We start from the raw sequence: 22520 nt of genomic DNA, 5'->3' as shown, positions 1-22520 counted from the left end.
TGCAAACCAATCAGTTCACAACAAGTGAATGAAGTTGCTACTGCTGTTGTGGAGCAGGTCGGTTTTGGAGCCCGGATAAAATTTGGGGGGATGAGATGGTGCCGTACCTCCCCATAAAGAGGACTCACGGCTGTGTATCATCGTATGATTATTATTATTATTATTTTACCTTTTACTTTCTATGTAGTGAAGGAATTCTTTGAGATTTCCTTTGGTCTTCTTAACTAAATGTCTTTTATTTGATTTTGCATTCCTTACCATGCTGGCTTTCCTTCTTTATAGTGCTTTGTGCTCATCAGCATTTTAATTACATTTTCTTTGTATTCCCTCCACAACATTTTCTTTTTTGAAGGATCTTGTTTAGTAATGCTCTTCTCCATCTAATTTCTTTCTCGTCTAGTTTCCCTCAACCATTTTTCCATGCTAACACTGCTAACATCCTTTTCTTGTCTTAGCTGCTTCATGAAGCAGCTCAGAATGGTGTCACTCATAATCACTCACTCTATAGTTCCACACATTCTCCTTAAATGAAAATTCCACATGTTTAACCTCAATTCCTGAATCAAGCATGCAGTCTTGACCTCTCAGGTCAAGACTGCATGCTTGATTACTCTTGACAATGAGAAGCAAAGTAGTTACCTGGTTATGGGCATTTCTTGTGATGCTGTCACCAGGTAACTACTTTGCTTCTCAATGCAGAATGCTGGATTCAGGGTTCTTTTCATTGTTGCATTTTGACATAAATATCTTTGAGTAGCTGCATAAATTCCATTTCCTTTCTTCAGTGTGCCCTTTCTTCATTCACTGAATAATAAATGGTATTTCTATAGATTGATGCAATTACAACATGCATCTTTTCTGTAATTGCCTGTGATTATTTATTTGGTTGTTATTAATAGAATTCTGTTGCTATATACATCTGATTCATTGATTTTTTAATGTAAATTTTTTTAGCACATTGGCTCAGTATTGAAGGTGTACAGCCCACGATACCTGAGAATCCACCACCAGGTAAGATTGTCACTGTTATTTGTTTCTCAATAAATCTAATACCATCTGTGCAAAGATGTTGTGATTTTCAATTTATAGCAATGGTATAGAAACTTCAGGGATGTCAAGTAATAGCACAAATAGCATATAAGTAAATTTGTACAGTATCGATAAATAAATAAATTACTCAGTATAATCATTGTGTAGCATTTTCATAAAATACATCACTTGCAGGCGTAGACTTCTGTGGCTAATTGGTTCAAAAGATATATTTCGGTGATTACACCACATTTTTTATTATTCAGTTATACGAAATACTGAAATAATAGTTCCCGACAAGTTTCATAAATCATAGGATTTACTTCTTCAGGGGGTAAATAGTATAACTTAAAGTTTAAACAAGAGAATTAATAAATACAAATCATAACCGTCTGGCTATTCATAAACTCAAATAACAGAATGCAGATATAAAATGTTATTGACGTTGAACAATACTGAACGATGTCACGTGTTCTTGTTCATACAGTCCAAGCTCAGATTGAGGTAGATTTTTTATTAGAGCTGACCACACTTGATGGAAAATTAAACCTTGATTTTTATTGCATTGGGTTGGGTTTTTCAGCATATTAGCAGCTTCTTTAAATTTTCTTATATAACTGTTGTTTTCTATGTATGACATCGTCGTTTTTTGCCAGAGTGCATCGGGTCCAGTGGAAGTGGTATGGAAAGCAAGACACCTTTTTTTAACCTATCAAGACAGAATCTGGGAACAAAAAGAAGGACTGGCCATGGGTTCATCATTATCACTGGTATTAGCAAACCTATTTATGGAAAAATTCGAAACCAATGCTCTTAAGAATTACCATAAAAAACTAAAAATATGGCTACTCTATGTGGACGATATTTTCATCATATTCAATGGAACAACAGATGAACTTATCAATTTCAAAGATTATCTCAACAATTTGCACAGCATCATAAAATTCACTTTTGAACAAGAAAAAAATAGAAAACTTCCTTTTCTGGATATTCTATTAGAAATTAATGAAGAAAGTAAACTCTCCTTCTCAGTATATAGGAAGCCGACAAACACTGGAAGATGCTTGTCGGCTTCCTATTTAACACAAATCCTCCAACAGAATGGGTGAAACAAAAACCATCAAGAGAATTCTTAAAATGACTCCAACTGACAACACAATAAAACAGGATTACAAAAACGCAATCTCGCTTCCTTATATCAAAAATGGTACAGATAAGCTAGCCAAATTAATGACAAACACAACTTAAAAGTAGCCTTCCTTCCTTCTTATGGAAAAAATCTCAAGATTCCTACATCCACCAAAACCACCTCATCATCCTCTTAAAAAACCAGGAGTCTACAAAATCTGTTGTTCTTGCGGGATTTGCTACGTAGGACAGACAGGAAGATCTGGAGAAATATGTGTGGCTGAACACCAAAAAGACGTACAATACAAAAGAGAACAAAAAACGGGTCTTGCTTTCCATACCACTTCCACTGGACATACAATGTACTCTGGCAAAAAACGACGATGTCATACATAGAAAACTACAGTTATATAAGAAAATTTAAAGAAGCTGCTAATATGCTGAAAAACCCAACCCAATGCAATAAAAATCAAGGTTTAATTCTCCATCAATTGGGGTCAGCTCTAATAAAAAATCTACCTCAATCTGAGCTCGGACTGTATGAACGAGAACAAGAATACGTGACATCGTCCGGTATTGTTCAACGTCAATAACGTTTTATATCTGCATTCTGTTATTTGAGTTTATGAATAGCCAGATGGTTATGATTTGTATTTATTAATTCTCTTGTTTAAACTTTAAGTTATACTATTTACCTCCTCTCTCTCTATGTTCACTGGGCATCTACAGATGCCGTGTGGTCACTCCGATGCTCGATGATGTTCCACACCATGCCTCGCCATGTAGTCCTGTTGTTTGCTTTTCTGGCAGCCTCAACTCTCTGAAGATCAGTCACTCCACACACGCCATCCATCCATCTCATTGATGGTCTACCCCTGCCTCTTTTTCCAATAACTTTACCTTCTATTACTGTTCTGAGAAGTCCTCCTTCCATCCTTTCTATGTGTCCAAAATATTTTAACTTTCTTCTGTCAATATCCTTAAGGAGCCTTAAAGTTCTACTAATCTTTTCTAACACCCATTCATTTGTACGCCTTTCAGTATATGATATCCTCAACAGCCTTCTGTAACACCATATCTCACAAGCAGATATCCGTTTCTTATCTGACTTCTTTAGGTTCCAAGTCTCGCATCCATAAGTCACTGTTGGAAAAACAACTGCATCTAAAATCCTCAGCTTTGTTCCCATGGAGATAGATCCATCCTTTCAGATTTTAGGCTAAAACAACTCTGACTGTTGTTTTAGCCATTCCTAACCTTTTTCTGACATCTTCTGAACAGCAATTCTTCACATTAATAATGGATCCCAGGTACTCAAACTTGCTGACTTCCTCAATTCTTTCTCCATTAAGATACACTTGTTTCTCAAGAGCTTCTCTGTTTGTTTTTCCTTTGAGAACTGTGATCTTTGTCTTGCTAGAATTGAGTTGAAGTCCTCTGTTATTACTGATCTTGTTAACTTTGTCAAGAATTAGTTCTAGTTCTTCCATGTTATACAAAGGAGTACTGTATCATCAGCATACCTCAGATTACTGATCAATCTACATCCTATCGTAATTCCTGTCCTGAGCTCATCCAATACTTCATGCATGATGTCCTCTGCATATATACTAAAAAAGTGAGGAGAAAGTAAACATCCTTGTCTAACTCCTTTTCCAACTTGAAGCCAGTCAGTCAATCCAACACCTGTTCTTACTGTAGCTTCTTGCTCCTTATACAAGTTGGCTATCAACCTGATAGTGTGTTGAGGAAAACCCATTATTTTCATTACTTCCCACAGTTTCACATGCTCAACACAGTCAAAAGCTTTAGAGTAGTCTAAGAAACACATTACCAGAGGGAGTCTGAATTCTTTATATTTTTCTCTGATCTGTCTAAGGCAAAGGATCTGATCTCTGGTGCCCCTATATTTCTTAAAACCTGCTCGTTCCTCGGGCATCTCTGCCTCAACTTTGGCCTCAATCCTATTTACCATGATCTTTAATAAAATTTTGCTTGCATGAGATATCAAACTAATAGTTCTATAATTCTTGCATGCCTTCTTATCACCTTTACCCCCTGAAGATGTAAATCCTACGATTTATGAAACTTGTTGGGAACTATTATTTCAGTATTTTGTATAACTGAATAATAAAAAATGTGGTGTAATCACCGAAATATATCTTTTAAAATACATCACTATAAGGTTGATTTTTAAACAAAAAAAAAGTATTTTTTTTTTAAATAACAATTAATATTTTCAATCAAATAATTTTCACTGTGGTTAATACATGTGTTTCTTTTAATTAAAAAAAAAAGTAGATTTAGGTAGGGAAACATGCTGTAACCACTGTTCTGTAACATGATTATAAAAATTACAGAAAGAACAAGAAAATAAAAGATCTTTTTTTTTTCTATGTATATACATTGCTTGGTATGAAGTAACTGGCCACTCCCACAGACAAGGTGCATTGTACCACGTCATGAGTCACATGTTTGTAGCCAGTATAAATTGGAGGAATGTAATGGTCTTGAGTCAGTGCAACTGTGTCTGGGTGAAATGGCTATGAGAAGGGAACTGCCAAAGTTTGAAAGAGACATTGTGATAGTGTAAAAATAATCATAATTTAAAATTCTGAATATTTTTACAAATTGTTTATGTTAGAATGTTTATTAGTTTTAGTTTCATAACACGCATTGTCATCACTTTCACTTGCGATGTGTCCGTTATTGAAATTGTTTTGTCAAAAATAATATGTAAAGCAGTTAAAAATTTACGTACTTACCGGATTTGAATAGTTGTGTTACTTTAAACAAATTTATTGTAGTTTTAAATATTAAGTTTTGTGTTTTATGAAGAAATTCTCTTGTCGCTAACAGAGACACTGCATCAGCCATTATATTTAGTTTCTTGCTTGCCATTTTCAAGGAGTGTGCATGCTCGCTGTGAAGTTTGATGTGTGATTGACAGCTGACAAGTTCGGTATCTGAGTAACAGAGAAATAAACAGAAGAGCATTAGGAAAGAAATTAGAACACAAGACGGCAGATGTTTAGATTCGGAGGAAATTAAGTTTTTTTATGTGAAGGTCGGAGGAAAATTAAAAGCATATTCCAAAAAAGGAATCGTGGAACTATAAAGTTTCAAAGTGGAATAAGTATTGATAAATAAAAGAAAATATTGCTATAGATGTTTTAAAGGAATATTCGAGGAAACGCTAATTGGAAGATTAGTAGTAGATTCCGAAAAGGGAATCGTAGAACTGTGAATTCTTTTAAAGCGGAAGAGTTAAGACTGTCAATAAGCATAGTGAATAAAAGAAGAAATTGTTATTTACGTTCTAAAGGAATGTTCGAGAAAACTCTGATTAGGAAGTTTCATCTGTCTTAAGGACGATGAATCTAACTGTTATTTCATGATATGATATCACTAACAATGACTACATCATTGTTAGTGATATCATCATACTGGTTCAGGATACAAGAGTGTAGAGGATTTGATATTGAAACTGACCATTACTTAGTACTAAGCAGGATAAAAATGTCATAATGAAAAAAAAAAAAAAATATATATATATATATATATATATATATATAATATAAATATATATAAATTTGGAGAAAAGAGCAAAGCTAATAATAATTGCAAATATCTGTTGGATTTCTGCTCAGGACACGGACTGGTTATTACTAACACAATGATCCAACATAAAAATGTGTGCAAATTCACCTGGAGAGAAGAGACAAGGAATAAGAAAAGTCTCATTGACTATATGTTATTGTTGATAGTAATGTTTTTCCACTGATACAGGACACCAAAGTGTACAGAGGATTTGAAATTGGAAGTGATCACCATTTAGTCTTGAGCAGGATAAAATTGAATTTCATATTGAAAAGAATAACATGTAAGAAAGTTTTAAAGAGAATAAAAGTTGAGCAGCTCTCAGATGTGAACTGTAGACTAAAATACACAAATATTATTCATGAAAAAATGAAAGAGTTTGAGATCAGGAACCAAACCTTGGAGATTCAGTGGCAAGCCTTGAAGAAAACACTGATTGATTCAGCCAGAGAAGAGATGCATATGGTGAGGTTGTGTGCAAGGTTAGAAAAATCAGAACTCCATGGTGGACACAGGAAGTTAAAGAGGCGGTGAACGAAAAGAAGAAAGCATATCAAAAGTTCCTGGCAAATAAGTCAGTTTTTGCTCTTAGAGAATTCAGAGACAAATGTAAGAAAGCAAAACACTGTGTAAAACTAACTAAACAAAAGTCATGGGAGGACTTTGGCAAGAACATAGAAAATAAGTATCAAGAAGGTGGTAAGATATTCTGGAGGTTGTTCCTTAGAAATAGAGGCAGTTTAAAAGGAGTTAGAGATGATAAAGGTGACTTGAAAACAGGAGATAAAGATATCCTTGAAGTATGGAGTAATTACTTCGAAAAATTGCTAAAAGAAACAAGCAGTGATGACAGCACAATGGTAATAAAACATTGACCAGGCATGCAGTCAGGAATAGATATCCTTACTTGAAGTAGAAAAAGCCATCAAAAGCCAAAATGTGGAAAGGCAGCAGGAGTAGATGCTATTCGACCAGAAATGGTAAAGTATGGAGGTATAAAAGTCTTACAATGGCTGCACTGCATAGTTTAGAAGTCTTGGACAAAGAGATGAATTCCAGATGATTGAAGTAGAGTTCGCATAGTACCCATATATAAAATGGGAAATAAAACTAAATGTGAGAATTACAGAGGTATTTCTCTACTGAGTGTTTGCTGGTAAGATATATTCAAGTATACTTGAGAAACGGTTGAGAATGATTGTGGAATAGAAGCTTGGTGAAGAACAAGCTAGATTCAGGCCAAATAGAGGCTGTCAGGATCAGATTTTCACTTTACGACAGATAGTTGAGAAATCACGGGAATATAACAAAAATCATCATCATCATCAAATTCCTGCCATGTACCCTCAAGGGGTGTACAGGATATGACAGTACTACATGAAAAAATTACATCATTACTAACTTCCTATCTACAATTTTCCTTCAAATCAGTCTTACTTGTCAAGACTCCAACATTATCAGATCTTATATTTCTATCTTCTAAAGCACTTTGTACCGTATCAATCCACCTATATCTTGGTCTTCCTCTGGGTCGTTTTCCTGCCAACCTAGCAGAGAACACTTGTTTTGCTAATCTTTCCTCTCCCATTCAATTTAAGTGACCATACCACCTGAGATTAGCTCTGCTAACACATTCCTGGATGCTGACAATGTCAAGTTCTTTCCTAATATCCTCATTTTTAATATGATATTGCCATTGATGCCATCTGTTCACACCTCTAATCTTTCTCAGGACTCTCATATCTGCGGTCGCTAGTCTTTGGTCAAGTGTTTTACTTCTGACCCAGTTCTCAGATCCATAAGTTAAAACTGGTTTGAACACTGTCTTGTATACAGCTAATTTAGTGTTCCGACTAATTTCTTTCTTATTCCATATGAATTTATTCAATTGACTTCCCACCATACTAGCTTTGCTGATTCTGTTGTCTATTTCTATATTTAATTTACCATCTTCAGTAAAAATCATGCCTAAGTAGCTGAAATGTTTTACTTGTTCCACAGGTTCTATATTCACAAAACAGTTGACATTTTCAATGATTCTGCCTATTTTCATTGTCTTTGTCTTTTTATTGCTTACCTTCATACCATGTCTATTACAACAGCTATTCAATTTAGTCAGAGAATCTTGCAGACTTGTAGCGGATTTATTTAGAAGTATAACATCACCCGCATAAAGCAAAGAGCTGACATTAACATCTCCAATTTTGATATCAGGTTTAATACCACATTCCTTCATAATGTGATCCATATAGATAATGAATAACAGAGGGGATAATATACATCCTTGTCTCACACCAGATTTAACATTAAACCATCTTCCTGTACTTCCTTCAATTCTAACTGCTGACTTACAACTCAAATAAAGACTAAGTATTGCTTGATATAATGCCCCATTGACACCATATAATTGCAGCGTATTGAATAGCTTCTCTCTTGGCACCTTGTCATATGCCCTTTCAAAATCGACAAAACTTAAATACAGATCTTTGTTATATTCCCATGCTTTCTCGACTATTTGTCGTAAAGTGAAGATGTGATCCTGACAGCCTCTATTTGGCCTGAATCCAGCTTGTTCTTCACCAAGCTTTTCTTCCACAATTCTTCTCAACCGTTTCTCGAGTATACTTGCATAGATCTTGCCAGGAACACTCAGTAGGGAAATACCTCTGTAATTCTCACATTCAGTTTTATTTCCCTTTTTATATATGGGTACTATGAGAGCTCTACTCCAATCATCGGGAATTTGTCCCTCTGTCCAGGCTTTCTGAACTATGCAGTGCAGCCACTGTAAGACTCTTATACCACCATACTTCAGCATTTCTGGTCGAATATCATCTACTCCTGCTGCCTTTCCACATTTCAAGCCTTTGATAGCTTTTTCTTCTTCAAGTATGGATATGTATTCCTGACTGCATGCCTGGTCAGTGTTTTTTATCACTGTGCTGTCATCACTGCTTGTTTCATTTAGCAGTTTTTCAAAGCAATTACTCCATACTTCAAGGATATCTTTTTCTCCTGTTTTCATGTCACCTTTATCATCTCTAATTCCTTTTACAGCACTCTTTCCTCCATTCCTAAGCTTCTTCAACAACCTCCAGAATATTTTGCCACCTTCTTGATATTTATTTTCTATATTCTTGCCAAAGTCCTCCCATGACTTTTGTTTAGCTAGTTTTACACACTGTTTAGCTTTCTTACATTTGTCTCTATATTCTGTAAGAGTAAAAGCTGACTTATTTGCCAGGAACTTTTGATATGCTTTCTTCTTTTCCTTCACTGCCTCTTTAACTTCCTGTGTCCACCAGGGAGTTCTGATTTTTCAAGACTAAATAGTGATAACTTACAATTTCAAATCCTCTGTACACTCTGGTGTCCTGCACCAGGGAGAAAACATCACTATCAACAATAACATAGTCAATGAGACTTTTATTATTCCTAGCCTCTTCTCTCCATGTGAATTTGTGCACATTTTTATGTTGGAACATGGTGTTGTTAGTAATAACCAGTCCATGTCCTGAGCAGAAATCCAACAGATATTTGCCATTATTATTAGCTTTGCTCTTTTCTCCAAATTTTCCCGAAATATTTTTGTATGTCTCACAATCATTTCCTACTCTGCTATTTAGATCCCCAACAAGGACCAACTTTTCCTTTTTCATTGTGTCAGTTGCTTTTTCTAAATCCTCAAAAAATTCCTCCACTTCTACCTTAGTAGAACCTTCTGTGGGACCATAGGCACAAATAAGTCTCATTGTCCAGTTCCCCATTCTCATATTTGCCCACATTACTCTACTTGAGAGTGACTGCCATTCAAGAAGATTAGCCTCGTATTTTGTGTTGAATACTATGGCTACTCCTTATTTTTCCTTGATTGTCATTGCCTGAATATAACATTTTGTATTTATTGCTCAGAAAGATCTCACCAGTTTTGGTCTTTTTTGTTTCAGTCACCCCTATTATGTGGATCTGGTACTTATCTAATTCCTCAGCTAGCTCCATTTCTTTACCATTCAGGCTTCTTACGTTGATAGTACCGATCTTTAACTCTGCTGATGTTGAGTTGGGGTTTGTTTTCAGATTTGTTCCAGTAGCTGACTTTTCGCTGTTCACCCTGGTTCCCTGACGAAAACAACGGGGGCCTTGTTTAACTGGGCGACGCCTCAGCCGGCATGAAATTTTGTCATGTTGTACCATCATTTTTTATTTTGGTTTAACCATTAAGAATACAATTTGGTCGGCTAAATCCCAAATTGCCAGCCCATCCTCTTTCGTTCAGTATCAAAGTAGATACCCAACAGGGTGCACCACGAGAAGGTGAGGATTAGACATTAGGTCAGAAGCCCTGGTCGGTTCTTCGCATTCCTTTAAAGGCTATGTGGAGGTCTCCTCTCAGTTATACAGCTTTGACCCTTAAGCACCCCTATAACAAAGATCTGTATTTAATTTAAATTAAGGGGATATTAAATCCCACATTGTTTCAAAACCGAATAAGAAACTCAAAGATCGGAGCTAAAGAGTTTCATGCCGAATATCGTAAACTATAAAAGTATCGGCGGATACTAGCATAAGCTAAAACATGTAGTACAAACTAGGGCAACTCATAGCAAAGGTGGGTAAAGCTCTGATCACTATTATTAGTATTTCCCGTAATGTAAAACATATCTACTAGGAGATGTATAATGTTATTCATTATGGTGGAATATCACTACCCAGACCGGTTTCGACCTTTATTGAGGTCTCATCAGTGAGTAGGTAGACCAAATTAATACTGAGGGTACAGCGAGAAGATCTTATATACTTTGATGAGTTGTCAAAAAGGTGCACCCATTAAATTACTTAAAATAAAGAGCCAATAGGTTTCACTTCATTGATGTAACATTATTTAAATTAATTATTCCACCATAACGTATAACATCATACATCTCCTAGGAGATGTATTTTACATTATGGGAAATACTAAGAATAGTGATCAGAGCTTTACTCACCTTTGCTACTAGTTGCCCTAGTTTGTATACTACGTGCTTTAGCTTACTCTGGTATCTGCTGATACTTTTATAGTTTACTATATTCGGCATGAAACTCTTTGATTCCGGTGTTTGAGTTTCTTAATCAGTTTTGAAACAATGTGGGATTTAATATCCCTTAATTTAAATAATGTTATATCACTGAAGTGAAGCCTATTAGCTCTTTATTTTAAGTAATCTGTATTTAAGTTTTATAGATCTGGAAAAGGCATATGATGAGGTGCCAAGAGAGAAGCTATTCCGAATGCTACAGTTATATGGTGTTAATGGGGCATTATATCAAATAAAGGAAAGATGACGGAAAGTGGTATTAAACCTGATATCAAAATTGGAGGTGTTAATCTCAGCTCTTTGCTTTATGCAGATGATATTATACTTCTAAATAAATCCGCTACAAGTCTGGAAGATTCCCTGACTAAACTGAATAACTGTTGTAATAGATATGGTATGAAGGTCAGCAATAAAAAGACAAAGACTATGAAAATAGGCAGAAACATTGAAAATATCAACTGCATTGTGAATGGAGAACTTAGAGAACAAGTAAAACATTTCAGTTACTTAGGCACAATTTGTACTGAATATGGTAAATTAAATATGGAAATAGACAATAGAATCAACAAAGCTGGTATGGTAGGTAGTCATCTGAATAAATTTATATGAAATAAGAGAGAAATTAGCCAAAACACTAAATTAGCTGTATACAAGACAGTGTTTAAACCAATTTTAACTTATGGATCTGAGAGCTGGGTTAGAAGTAAAACACTTTACCAAAGACTAGAGACTGCAGATATGAGAGTCCTGAGAAAGATTAGGGTCCTGAACAGATGGCATCAATGGCAATATCATATTAAAAATGACGATATTAGGAAAGAACTTGATATTGTCAGCATCCAGAAATGCATTAGCAGAGCTAATCTCAGGTGGTAAGGTCACTTAAGCAGAACAGGAGAGGAAAGATTAGCAAAGCCAGTGTTCTGTGCCAGGTTTGCAGGAAAAAGACCCAGAGGAAGACCATGATATAGGTTGATTGATACAGTAAAAAGTGCCTTAAAAGACAGAAATATAAGTCCTGATAATATTGGAGTCTTGACATTTAACAGACTGATTTGGAGGAAAATTGTAGATAGGAAGTTAGTAATGATGTAAATTTTTCATGTAGTACTATCATATCCTGTACACACCTTCAGGGTATATATCAGGAATTTGATGATGATGATGATTTATATATATATATATATATATATATAAATCATGTGGCGATCAGCTTTTACTCGGTTGTTATACATTTCAAAAAATAGATTTAATGACTCCAAGACCGAGATAACATATAAAGATTTTAATGATAAATACTACTAGTTTCGGCATATAGCAGCCTTCTTCAGGTATTTATAAAGGAAAGGAATACTAATAAACATTGAATTATTTAAACAAACTGGAAATTACAGGTACAAATTGCCTCACATAATCGATACATAAAAACGTTGTATTTTTCAAGTTGTTCCAACTGGCGTGCCATTGTTTGTTGCAATTGTGCGTGCAAGTTCACGTGAACGCCAATATTGAATAACTGCAGCATGGCTATCTGGGATGTTATAACTTAAATTATTATTTAAGTGGACCGGGTTCAGTAGGATTTCCCTTGATTCTACGATTTTCCTTTCAAACTCATCTTCACAGCGAAAAATATTTTCTGATCTATTCCAGCATACAGAGTGGCTTTGTTGGTCATCATTAGGATTATTTGAAAAAAGAACATGACTGGATAACGCAGTTGCACGAGATCTTTTGTATGAGATGTCTCTCTTATGCTCCTCTATGCGTTGTTCAATAGATTTGTTAGTTTGACCAAAGTATGGGATATTGCAATCACACCACAATTTATATACTCCAGGGTACTTAAGGTTGTGATGAGTAGGTTTTGGATGGCTGATTAGAGAGCGGATTTTTGGAAGTGTGGTGAAGAAGGTCCTGATATTATATTTTTTAAGGACTTTAGCTATTTTCTTAGAGACTGTGCTAATGTATGGAATGGAGATGCTACCTTTAAAATTAATAGTCTCTGTTGTGCACTGCTTAGGAGGGTTCAGAAGAATAGAAAATAAGACTACCATGGTGGACACAGAAGCAGTCCTGGCAAAGAAGATAGCATACCAGAAGTTCCAAATAAGTCAGCAGATACGCTAAAAGAATACAGAGAAAAATATAAGAGAGCTAAGTTATGTGTAAAAGTATCTAAACAAAAGTTATGGGAAGCCTTTGGTAAGAGTATGGAAAATAAACATTAGGAAAGTGGCAACAGGTTCTGGAGGCTATTGAATAAAGCTCAGAAATGGAGAAAAGAGTATTGTAAAAGGAATCAAAGATGGTAAAGGTGCCATGAAAACTGAAGATAAGGATATCCTCGATGTTTGGAGTAATTACTTTGATAAACTGTTAAACGAACCAAGCAGTGATAGAACTATAGTAGAAAATTTTCAAGAGGAATGCAAAAAAGAGTATATATCAATACTTGAGGCAGAAAAAGCCATCAAAAATTGAAATGTGGAATGGCAGCTAGCAAAGACGTATTAAACGAGACATTGGAATTTGAAATATTCAGCTCAGCACTTAAGTTTTTGTTTTTATCCATAAGTGACCCCAGTCGAATTTTCTTTAGGATTCTTTAGCTAACTTGAATAACTGCTGTCATAAGTTTAAAAAAAACTAGCAATAAAAAATGAAATCTATTCAAAAAAAAAAAAAAAGTCACCAACACGGAAAAACAGCAACTGCACTCTCATTGGAGAACGTTTAGAATAAGTAAAATACATCAGCTGTAGTTGACTTTCACCACAGCACATGCTGCTATAACAAACTCATTTATTATAATAAACTACTAAAAAAAAAAGTCTCTTCCAAATCCCGAAATAGCTATTTTTCCAAATAGCTACAAATTCACTAAAACAAATTATTCCTTCTTCTTCTTCTTCTGCAGCTTCTCCCACTTAAGTGGGGTCACTGTTTGTAATGAGTCTCCTCCACACCTTCCTGTCTTGGGCTGTCACCACATACAAGTTCTTCTTCTTCAAGTCCTCTTCTACCAGCTCCCTCCATCTCTTCTTTGGCCACCCACGCTTCCGCCTTCCTTGCACATCCATCTGCATGACCCTTTTTCCCACATATTCGTCCTCCCTCCTCATCACATGACCAAACCATCTCAACCTTGCCTTATTTTTGCTCCTAAGTTCGTAACTTTCACTGTTCCCCTGACATAGTCATTTCTCAGACGATCCTTTCTGGTCACACCGCACATCCACCTAAGCATTCTCATCTCTGCTACTTCCATCCTGCTGATGTTATTTTTCCTCAGGGCTACAGTTTCTATAGCATATGTCATAGCTGGCCTCACTACTGTCCTATAAATTTTGCCTTTCAGATCGGCACCCTCTTATCACATAACACTCCAGCCATCTCCCTCCAGTTCCTCCAACCCGCTTGTATCCTGCATCCCACTTCCTTCTCAGCTCTTCCATCTTTTTCCACTGTTGAACCTAAGTATCTAAAGTCTCTCACCTTCTTGATGACATTTCCTTCCAGCTCCAGATCTGTCTCCTGGCCGCCGCTGACTGCGCAACACATATACTTTGTCTTACTTCTGCTCAGTCTCATACCTCTCTCTCTTCCAGTACTTTTCTCCATCTTTCCAGTTTGGTTCCCGCTTCTTCTCTTGAATCTACACACAACAAGATGTCATCTGCATACAACATTGTCCAAGGCGCATCTTCTCTCACCTCCTCTGTTACCACCTCCATCACAATATTAAACAGAAACAGACTTAATGATGACCCTTGATGCAAGCCAACTGTTACTTGAAAACTTTCTGTCTGTCCCAAACAGGTCCGAACACTTGTCTTCACATTTCTGTACATTTCCCGCACCAACCTGACATATTTCTCCGGCACCTTCTTCTCCCTCAGACACCTCCAGACTTCTTGCCTTGGCACTCTATCGTATGCTTTCTCCAGATCAATCAATACCAGATGTAGCTCCCTTTGTTTCTCTCGATATTTTTCCATCATCTGCCGTAACCCAAAGATAGCATCTGTTGTTGATCTACCAGGCATGAATCCAAATTGTTCCTTTGCAATCTCCACCTCCTTCCTCAATCTACCATCAAGAACCCTTTCTAGGACCTTCATTGCGTGGGACATCAACTTTATTCCTCTGTAATTTTTACAGTCTTGTGCATCCCCTTTACCCTTGTAGATGGGGACAAGAGTACTCTCCCTCCATTCCTCGGGTATATTTTCCTGTTGGCAAACTTTCATGAACAGGTCCCACAGCAGGTCAATTCCCTCTTCCCCAAGTGCCTTCCATGCCTCCACTGGAATTCTGTCGGGCCCACCGATTTTCCATTCCTCATCCTCTTCATGGCCTCCGTCACTTCCACTCTACTGATGTTCTGTACCATCCCCTCAGAAGGCTGCCCATCTCCTCTGAGAGTCCTTGCATTTTCCTCATTCAAAAGTCCCTCAAAGTATATTTTCCATCTGTTTCTTATGTCCACATCCCTCCATAATACTCTTCCTTCAGCATCTTTGATCTGCCTCACATGTAAGATGTCCTTTGCTGCTTTATTTCTACATTTCGCTAGTTGGCAAATTTTTCTCTGTCCTTCCTTTGTTTCTAATTGATCATACAGATCTTGATATGCCATGGCCTTCGCCTGTGCCACAACTCTCTTGGCTTCTTGCTTTCTCTCTTTGTACACCTCTCTGTCCTCTTCCACTCTTGACTCATCCCACTTCTGCTTTGCCTTCCTCTTAGCTGTCACTGCCACTTGTACATCATTATTCCACCACCAACCCTCCTTCTGCTCTCTAAACTTTCCAGATGTCTCACCAAGCACCTCAATTGCACAGCTCAGGATTACTTTTGAATTATGTTTCCACCAATCCTGTACACTTTCCAGTCCATCCGAAATCCTCTCTTACACCCTCTCCCTAAAACGATTCCTCACACTCTCCTCTTTTAAGCAAAACCACTTAATTGTCTTCATCCCACGGCATCCAGAAGTTCTTATCTTTGATCTTATTTTAAAGTCTGCGCACAGCAGTCGGTGTTGTTGTGCTACTTGATCTGTTGGAATTACTTTACAATTTGTCACAACCTTAAGAGGTTTTCTTCTAGTCAAAATGTAGTCAATTTGTGAGCTGTTGTTACCACTCCTAAATGTTATCGAATGTTCTCTCTTGTAGGAAAACGAGTTCACAATTGCCAGATCAAACGCTACTGCAAAGTCCACAACCCTCTCTCCTTCCTGGTTCATCATTCCCACTCCGTGGCCACCATGCACCCTTTCACAGTCTCTATTCTGTCTTCCTATGTGTCCGTTCAAATCTCCTCCGACAATCACCATCTCATTTTCTTCCAATTCCCTCATTTCTTCATCTAACATGTTCCAGAACTCATCTTTTTCCTCTGCTGTACAACCAACTTGCGGGGCATATACACATAATACGACCACCCGCTCTTCTCCAAGACCCAATTTCATTCGCATGATCCTGTCATTCCTTCTACCTACGTCCAGTACTTCACCCTTCATTCTGCCACACACCACAATTCCTACACCATTTCTTCCCTCGTTATTCGCTCCAGAGTAGAACAATTTATATCCATCTCCCAGTTCCTTTGCATTTCCCCCCTTCCACCTTGTCTCCTGCACACATAAAATGTCCAACTTCCTCTTCCTCATCATGTCTGCCACCTCTCTTCCTCTTCCAGTCATTATTCCAACATTCAGTGTTCCCACTCGCAACATCCTGTCCACCTGCTGGGCTCGCTTCTTTAACCGCACCTGCCCTTGATGTGTGGTAGCCCTCGTCCATTTCTCGCAGCTGTAGGGCGATGTGGCTGCGCGTCGCTTAAGGGGTACGCCCTAGCCCTTATATCATTTTCTCTTCGACTCATAATCATAGTTTGAGCTGGCATTGAAGTTTTCCAACCGGATGCCCTTCCTGACATCAACCCTCGCATTTATCCAGGCTTGGGACCGGCACCTATTGAGGCTAGCTTGTCTCCTTCGGCAGCTGCATAAGATGAAATGACTTAGCAAGATAGGAAAGACTCACCCCTAGCCCTTGAATACTCTAATAGCATCAGGGGGGAGGAGCAAGGAGAGGAGAAAGAAGGGGAGGGACCAGTCTACAGAATAATATAACAGATATATATTACATGAAGTAAGGCATGGTCCAGCATCAGGTACCTCGGGTTTGCCATGCCCGTACTCACTAAAGTGAGCCCTTGAGGAAATAATTTATAACAAATTATTCCTCTGATCCCTTAATGTTTGCTATAATGAGTCGACCATATTTAGATGCCGTTTTTATTCAATATGAAAAAATAAATTATAGTTGGAAATAGATACTGGAATAAGCAAATGGTTTTTGCTAGTTTGCAATTAAACACATTTATTTGGATTAAGAAATGTTATTAAAACATTGTAGTAGCAGTATACAAGACAGTGTTCTGTCTTGTATACTATAAAATAAAACACCAATTTTATTTTATAGATCTGAGAGTTAGATTAAAAATTATTATTATGTATTCACCTCCATGTATTCATCAAGGGAGGGCCATTTTAATCAGTCACTCTTAAATACCTATCATACCTTCCTTTGAATATATCCACCAAAGATGCAGTCACAACATCTAATGGTAGCTCATTCCACACAGACTCACTGCTTACCGTGAAAATAATTTTGTCTTCACACTTCCTAGCCTTGCTTCTAGTCATTTTCTAGGAATAACCCCGAGTTCTGCTTCATCAGCCATAAGCTGCAATGTGTTTACTGACTTATATGTTTCTATTTTATCTCATCCCTGTATTTGTCATTCTTTTAAGACTACATTACCTCAGTCTGTTCTCCTAATTGCAATTCTATCATCATCAACAATTTTCTGACATGTACCCTCAAGGGGGTGTACAGGATATGATCAAACAGCATGCAAAACTTTACATCATTACTAACTTCCTATCTACAATTTTCCTCCAAATCAGTCTGTTACCTGTCAAGACTCCGACATTATCAGATCTTATATTTCTATCTTTTAAGGCACTTTTTACTCTATCAATCCACCTATATCTTCACTTCCACAATCTTTCTCCTTTGTTCTTTCTCCACCAAATTTAATAACTCCCCAATGTCAACCCTATAACTGCCTTTCAGCAGTTTAAATCTCTCGATCCTATCACCTCTCCTTCTATGTAAAAACTTTGAAATCCATATTCCTTCAGTTAAAACTTTACATTTAGCTGAATTAACCTGACAGTTACCCCATTAATTTGCCCATCTGTCCATTTTATTCAAATCCTCTTGAAAGGCTACCACATCTGCACTATTACTAATAACCCTTCCCAGCTTCACATTATCTGCAAACAACTGAATATCCTCCTTCAATTCATTGATGTAAAGGTTAAGCAATACAAGTTTCAGTACTAAGTCATGTGGAACGTCACTTATAACCTTCTGCTTCCATGATAATGCTCCCTCATACAATGGGGATTGACTGTCTGATATCTATCAGACAGCCAATCCCCAGTTCTGTTCACTAACCTGACATCCAAACCCATGTGCTGCAATTTAAATATTAGTTTATCATCATATGGCACCCTGTCAAATGCCTTTGTAAAATCCAAAAAAAATGGCAGAATATGCCTTTTCCTCATCAATTGCTCTTGTCACTTTATTATAAAAGGCAATCAGATTACTAAAAAAGGAGTGCCCCTTAACACATTTGTGCTTACTCTCACAGATAACATTGAGCTCATCTGCCCAATGCTGTAAACAATCCCTCACTATCATTATACTATACTGTACTATTGTCAAGTAGTGATGAATTTCTGACAATAGAGTACTTTTAGCATGCAGAAATCTGATTGTGACATGCACCTTTATATATGACATTTCCAGTCATCCATTTATCTTGAAAATGATGATGTGATGATGATGATACAATAAGATGCTCATTCCATCTTGTGAATGGAATCACATTGACATCATATTGTATGGCACCTTCACATATTTAACTCTCACATGAATGATGTTTTTTATGAGTAATGTGCTCTTATCTTATTTTCTTAAGCACCCTTATAATGTGAATAAGTAATCTGATTTGCATGCCCCTTCACTCAGAAAATAAGCTGTATTAAGATCTTAAAGATAAATTATGAGAAATACTGTTTTGTGTATCACTTTTGTGTATAACACCAAGCATCCATAGATTATATCAGTGACACCATCTTTCTGACATCCATCCATACCAATCTGTTGTATCTATCAATTATCTGTGATTGAAACTTGCTTTTTATTGACTGGAAGTGCTATACATTAATAATAACAATGTAACTGGCAAAGACTAGCGACATTAGGTAAATAAAGCAAAACCAACTTGTTTTGTTTTATTTATTTTACCTGCATGAGATGTATTTTATTTAATTTAATTCTGAGCTCTCGCTATAGCAGATGTCATTATAACAAACCCATTCACCATGCAAATTATCAAAGTCCTAATCAAGCCCTACCTATAACAACAATGATTTTAAAGCAAATTTTTATGGATACTCATATAGAAAGGCTTAGGTGTTGTTCATTATCCATAATAAAGCTTAAGAGTATAACTAACACCAAGAGAGAAAAATACATTTATTAAACTCACTAATATTTTGCTAGTTTGCTATCCAGCATCATCAGAGCATAATGAAACTGTGACAGGCACACAGCACTAAACCAAGTAATTGTAGAAACAATTTAAATTATAACTGACACCTAATGTCCTCTGTGGGTCAAATAACTACAAAGTTAATTCAGAGAAGTCTGGCTGTTAGGTCTTAAAATGATAGCCTAATAGCTGGACTTCTTTGAATTGACTTTGTAGTTATCTGACCCATAGAGTGTGTGTCGTGTAAGGACATAAGGTGTCAATTACAATTTAAACTGTTTCTACAATTACTTGTTTTTAGTGCTGTCTGTGTCTGTCACAGTTTCATCGTGCTCTGATGGTGGGTAGAAAAACTAGAGAAATATTAGCAAGTTCAATAAATGTATTTTTCCCTCTTGCTGTTAGTTTTACCATTAAGCTTTTTTATGATTTTATAGACACTGTCCATTATATTGTTCCTTTGATCTCTATGAGTTCTCTATAGTGAGAGCTTATTGTAAAACTATTATTGTGGTCCATCCATATAATGCAGTGTCATTCTTTATAAATAGTGTCTAAAGAGCAGCAGAGAATTGAAAGCATTGATCCAGCTTTAAAACTAAGTAAAACTGGAGGCTGTTCACCAACAAGCAGGATGCCAGACATAAACAATAAGAACAAAAGAAAGCATGTAGAAATTGTGAGGGTGAAGCAACTAGCTACTCATGAACTGTCTTTTGTAAGTATTCATGAAAAGTAATGTTGAAAACTCATGTTTGAAAGATGAGAGGAGTAATATGAAATGATACAAAAATTGCTGTATTAATTTTTATGTCATGCCAACAAGTATTGTGTAATCTTTCCTGAAATTATCCTGCCCATTGTACACCAACCATCTACAAGTACTCACTAAAGCCAACCAGCTTGTTACAGCATGTTACATATGATACAAGTCTGCAATTTCTTATTTTGTAATGTCTCTGGTAGTAGATAAGTCTGTCACTGAATTCAAGTAGTCTTATGGGAAACAACTTGGATCGTTCTTCCATGGGGCATGTATATTTAAGCAGGTAACAGCAGCTTCCAAATTAGAATGTCAACATTATTTATCAAGTTTATTTATTCTATTCATTAACACACACACACACACACACACACACACACAAAAAAAAAATAGATGTACTTCATCCCCATATATACAAGCCCATCTGGATCTTACCTCTGCCCAGTGGGAACAAAGTCATCAGTTGTGCCAACAACTGGAAGAAAAACACCAAAATGGTGATGAAGTGTGGACCATTGACTATAAAGAACAATGCTGGTGCAAAAAACAAGTGCTACTAACAACCATCCCAAAAACCAAACTTCAGACCTTGCATAGGGAACTACTTTATTGAGGTCTCGTCAGTGGGAGACAGATCCAGAAGTGGTGATACTAAGGCAGAAACAATGGAGAGGTCATATTTACTTATTTACTCATAAGGGGCAATCATCTTGATTGTAAGGGAAGTGGCACTCCCATAGACCCCTAGCTGGATCTATCCTCTCCTTCTACTTTGAGGAAGATCCACTTACTTTAATCTTTCCTATAAGGCCTTATCAGCCAACTCTTCTTATTTTATGACCCTTATGCTATTAGAGTACTCGAGGGCCATGGGGTCTTTTCATTTCTGGCCTTACAACTATGCCCTCTCTATAAACCTTACTATAATTCTTCTATAATCTACTCCTTCCCCCTTCAATATACCCTATTCCTCCTATGGGTTTAAATTCGGAAGAAGGCTAGTTCAGAAGCCTTAAGGTAGCAGCCCTACCACTGAACTATTCCATCGTCAGGCTAGTCCCCTGACATAGAGAACATAATTCTATTAGTAAGACAGAAAAGGTTAATCGGATTGAATCTATGGGAAACGACCCTGGAATGGAAACGACAAAATATAATACACATAGCAAACTGGAATGTAAGAGGAATAGCATATAAAGAAATAGAATTAGACCAATTCTATGAACAAAGAATTTACCAATATCTAGATAAAATAAAACAAAATGAAGAAATAGAATGGCTTAATATAAAAACGATACTAAATGCAGCAGCAAATGAAAGCTTAGGAAAGACCAAAAAATTCAATAAAAGGAAACAACTGAAGATCTGAGATGATACAATGAAAGAAATAATCAAAAAGAAAAAAGAAGCCTATCACAAATGGTTAAGCAGTAAAAGATTAGAAGATGAAATAGAATATAAAAGAATAAGAGCCATAGCTAAAAGAGAACTCAGAAAAAGACATAGAGAATCATGGAACAAATTTGTTTCTAATTTAGAACATGATTTATATAAAATAAGACCCAATGTATATAAAATTTTGAAACACTTAAATGCAGATACCAAAGAAAACATAAAATTAAACACTGAATTGAAATTAGAAGAATTTTAAATTACTACACAGAATTGTGGACAGACAAATATTTTAAAAAAGACAACTGGCAAACAATTAATGAAAAGGAAATAACTAAAGAAGAATTAGAAATCAGCCTGAAAGAAACAAGAAACGGAAAATCACCTGGAGAAGGTAAGCTAGGTTCAGAATTATATAAATACGCAGGAACAAGATTCAAAGAAAGACTCTTATTATTTTTAAATAAAATTTATTCAACTGGTATCCCCCCCCCAATAGAATGGAAAAACGCAATTGCGATTCCTATCTTTAAAAAAGGTAATAGAGATGACCCTAAAAACTATAGAAGAGAAGTATCAGTATACTAAATTCCTAAATACAAAATATATAGCAGAATCTTAAATAGCAAACTAATGAAATATTCCGAAAACTTTATTTTAGAAGTACAGAATGGATTTAGAAAAGGACGATCATGTATAGACCTGGCCTTTTGTCTAAAATTAATACAATTTAGAAACACATATTGCATTTATTGACTTTGAAAAAACATTTGACAAAGTTAAAGGAAACATATTATTTAACATATTAAAAGAAAGACAAATACCGAATAATATCCTGAAAGCTATCACAAGTATATATGAAAATAATCAAATAGAAATAAGAT

The 22520-nt window shown here is 36.2% G+C and overlaps 1 protein-coding gene across 1 annotated transcript in view; it reads left to right on the top strand.

Annotated features, from left to right (window-relative positions):
* The window catches only part of LOC150109613 (transcription initiation factor TFIID subunit 6-like), a 98336-nt gene that overhangs the window by 25645 nt on the left and 50171 nt on the right, over positions 1-22520 (top strand). Inside the window, exons 4-5 of the mRNA XM_090409210.1 lie at positions 955-1011; positions 20033-20199. Coding sequence (XP_090265336.1) covers positions 955-1011; positions 20033-20199 — 224 coding nt within the window. The remainder of the gene's footprint in view (positions 1-954; positions 1012-20032; positions 20200-22520) is intronic.

This window comes from Typopeltis vanoorti, chromosome 2 (genome assembly GCF_054136105.1).
Source record: "Typopeltis vanoorti isolate ZY-2024b chromosome 2, IOZ_Tvanoo_1.0, whole genome shotgun sequence".
Taxonomy (NCBI): Eukaryota; Metazoa; Arthropoda; class Arachnida; order Uropygi; family Thelyphonidae; genus Typopeltis; species Typopeltis vanoorti.
This window is presented reverse-complemented; position numbering and strand designations above follow the sequence as displayed.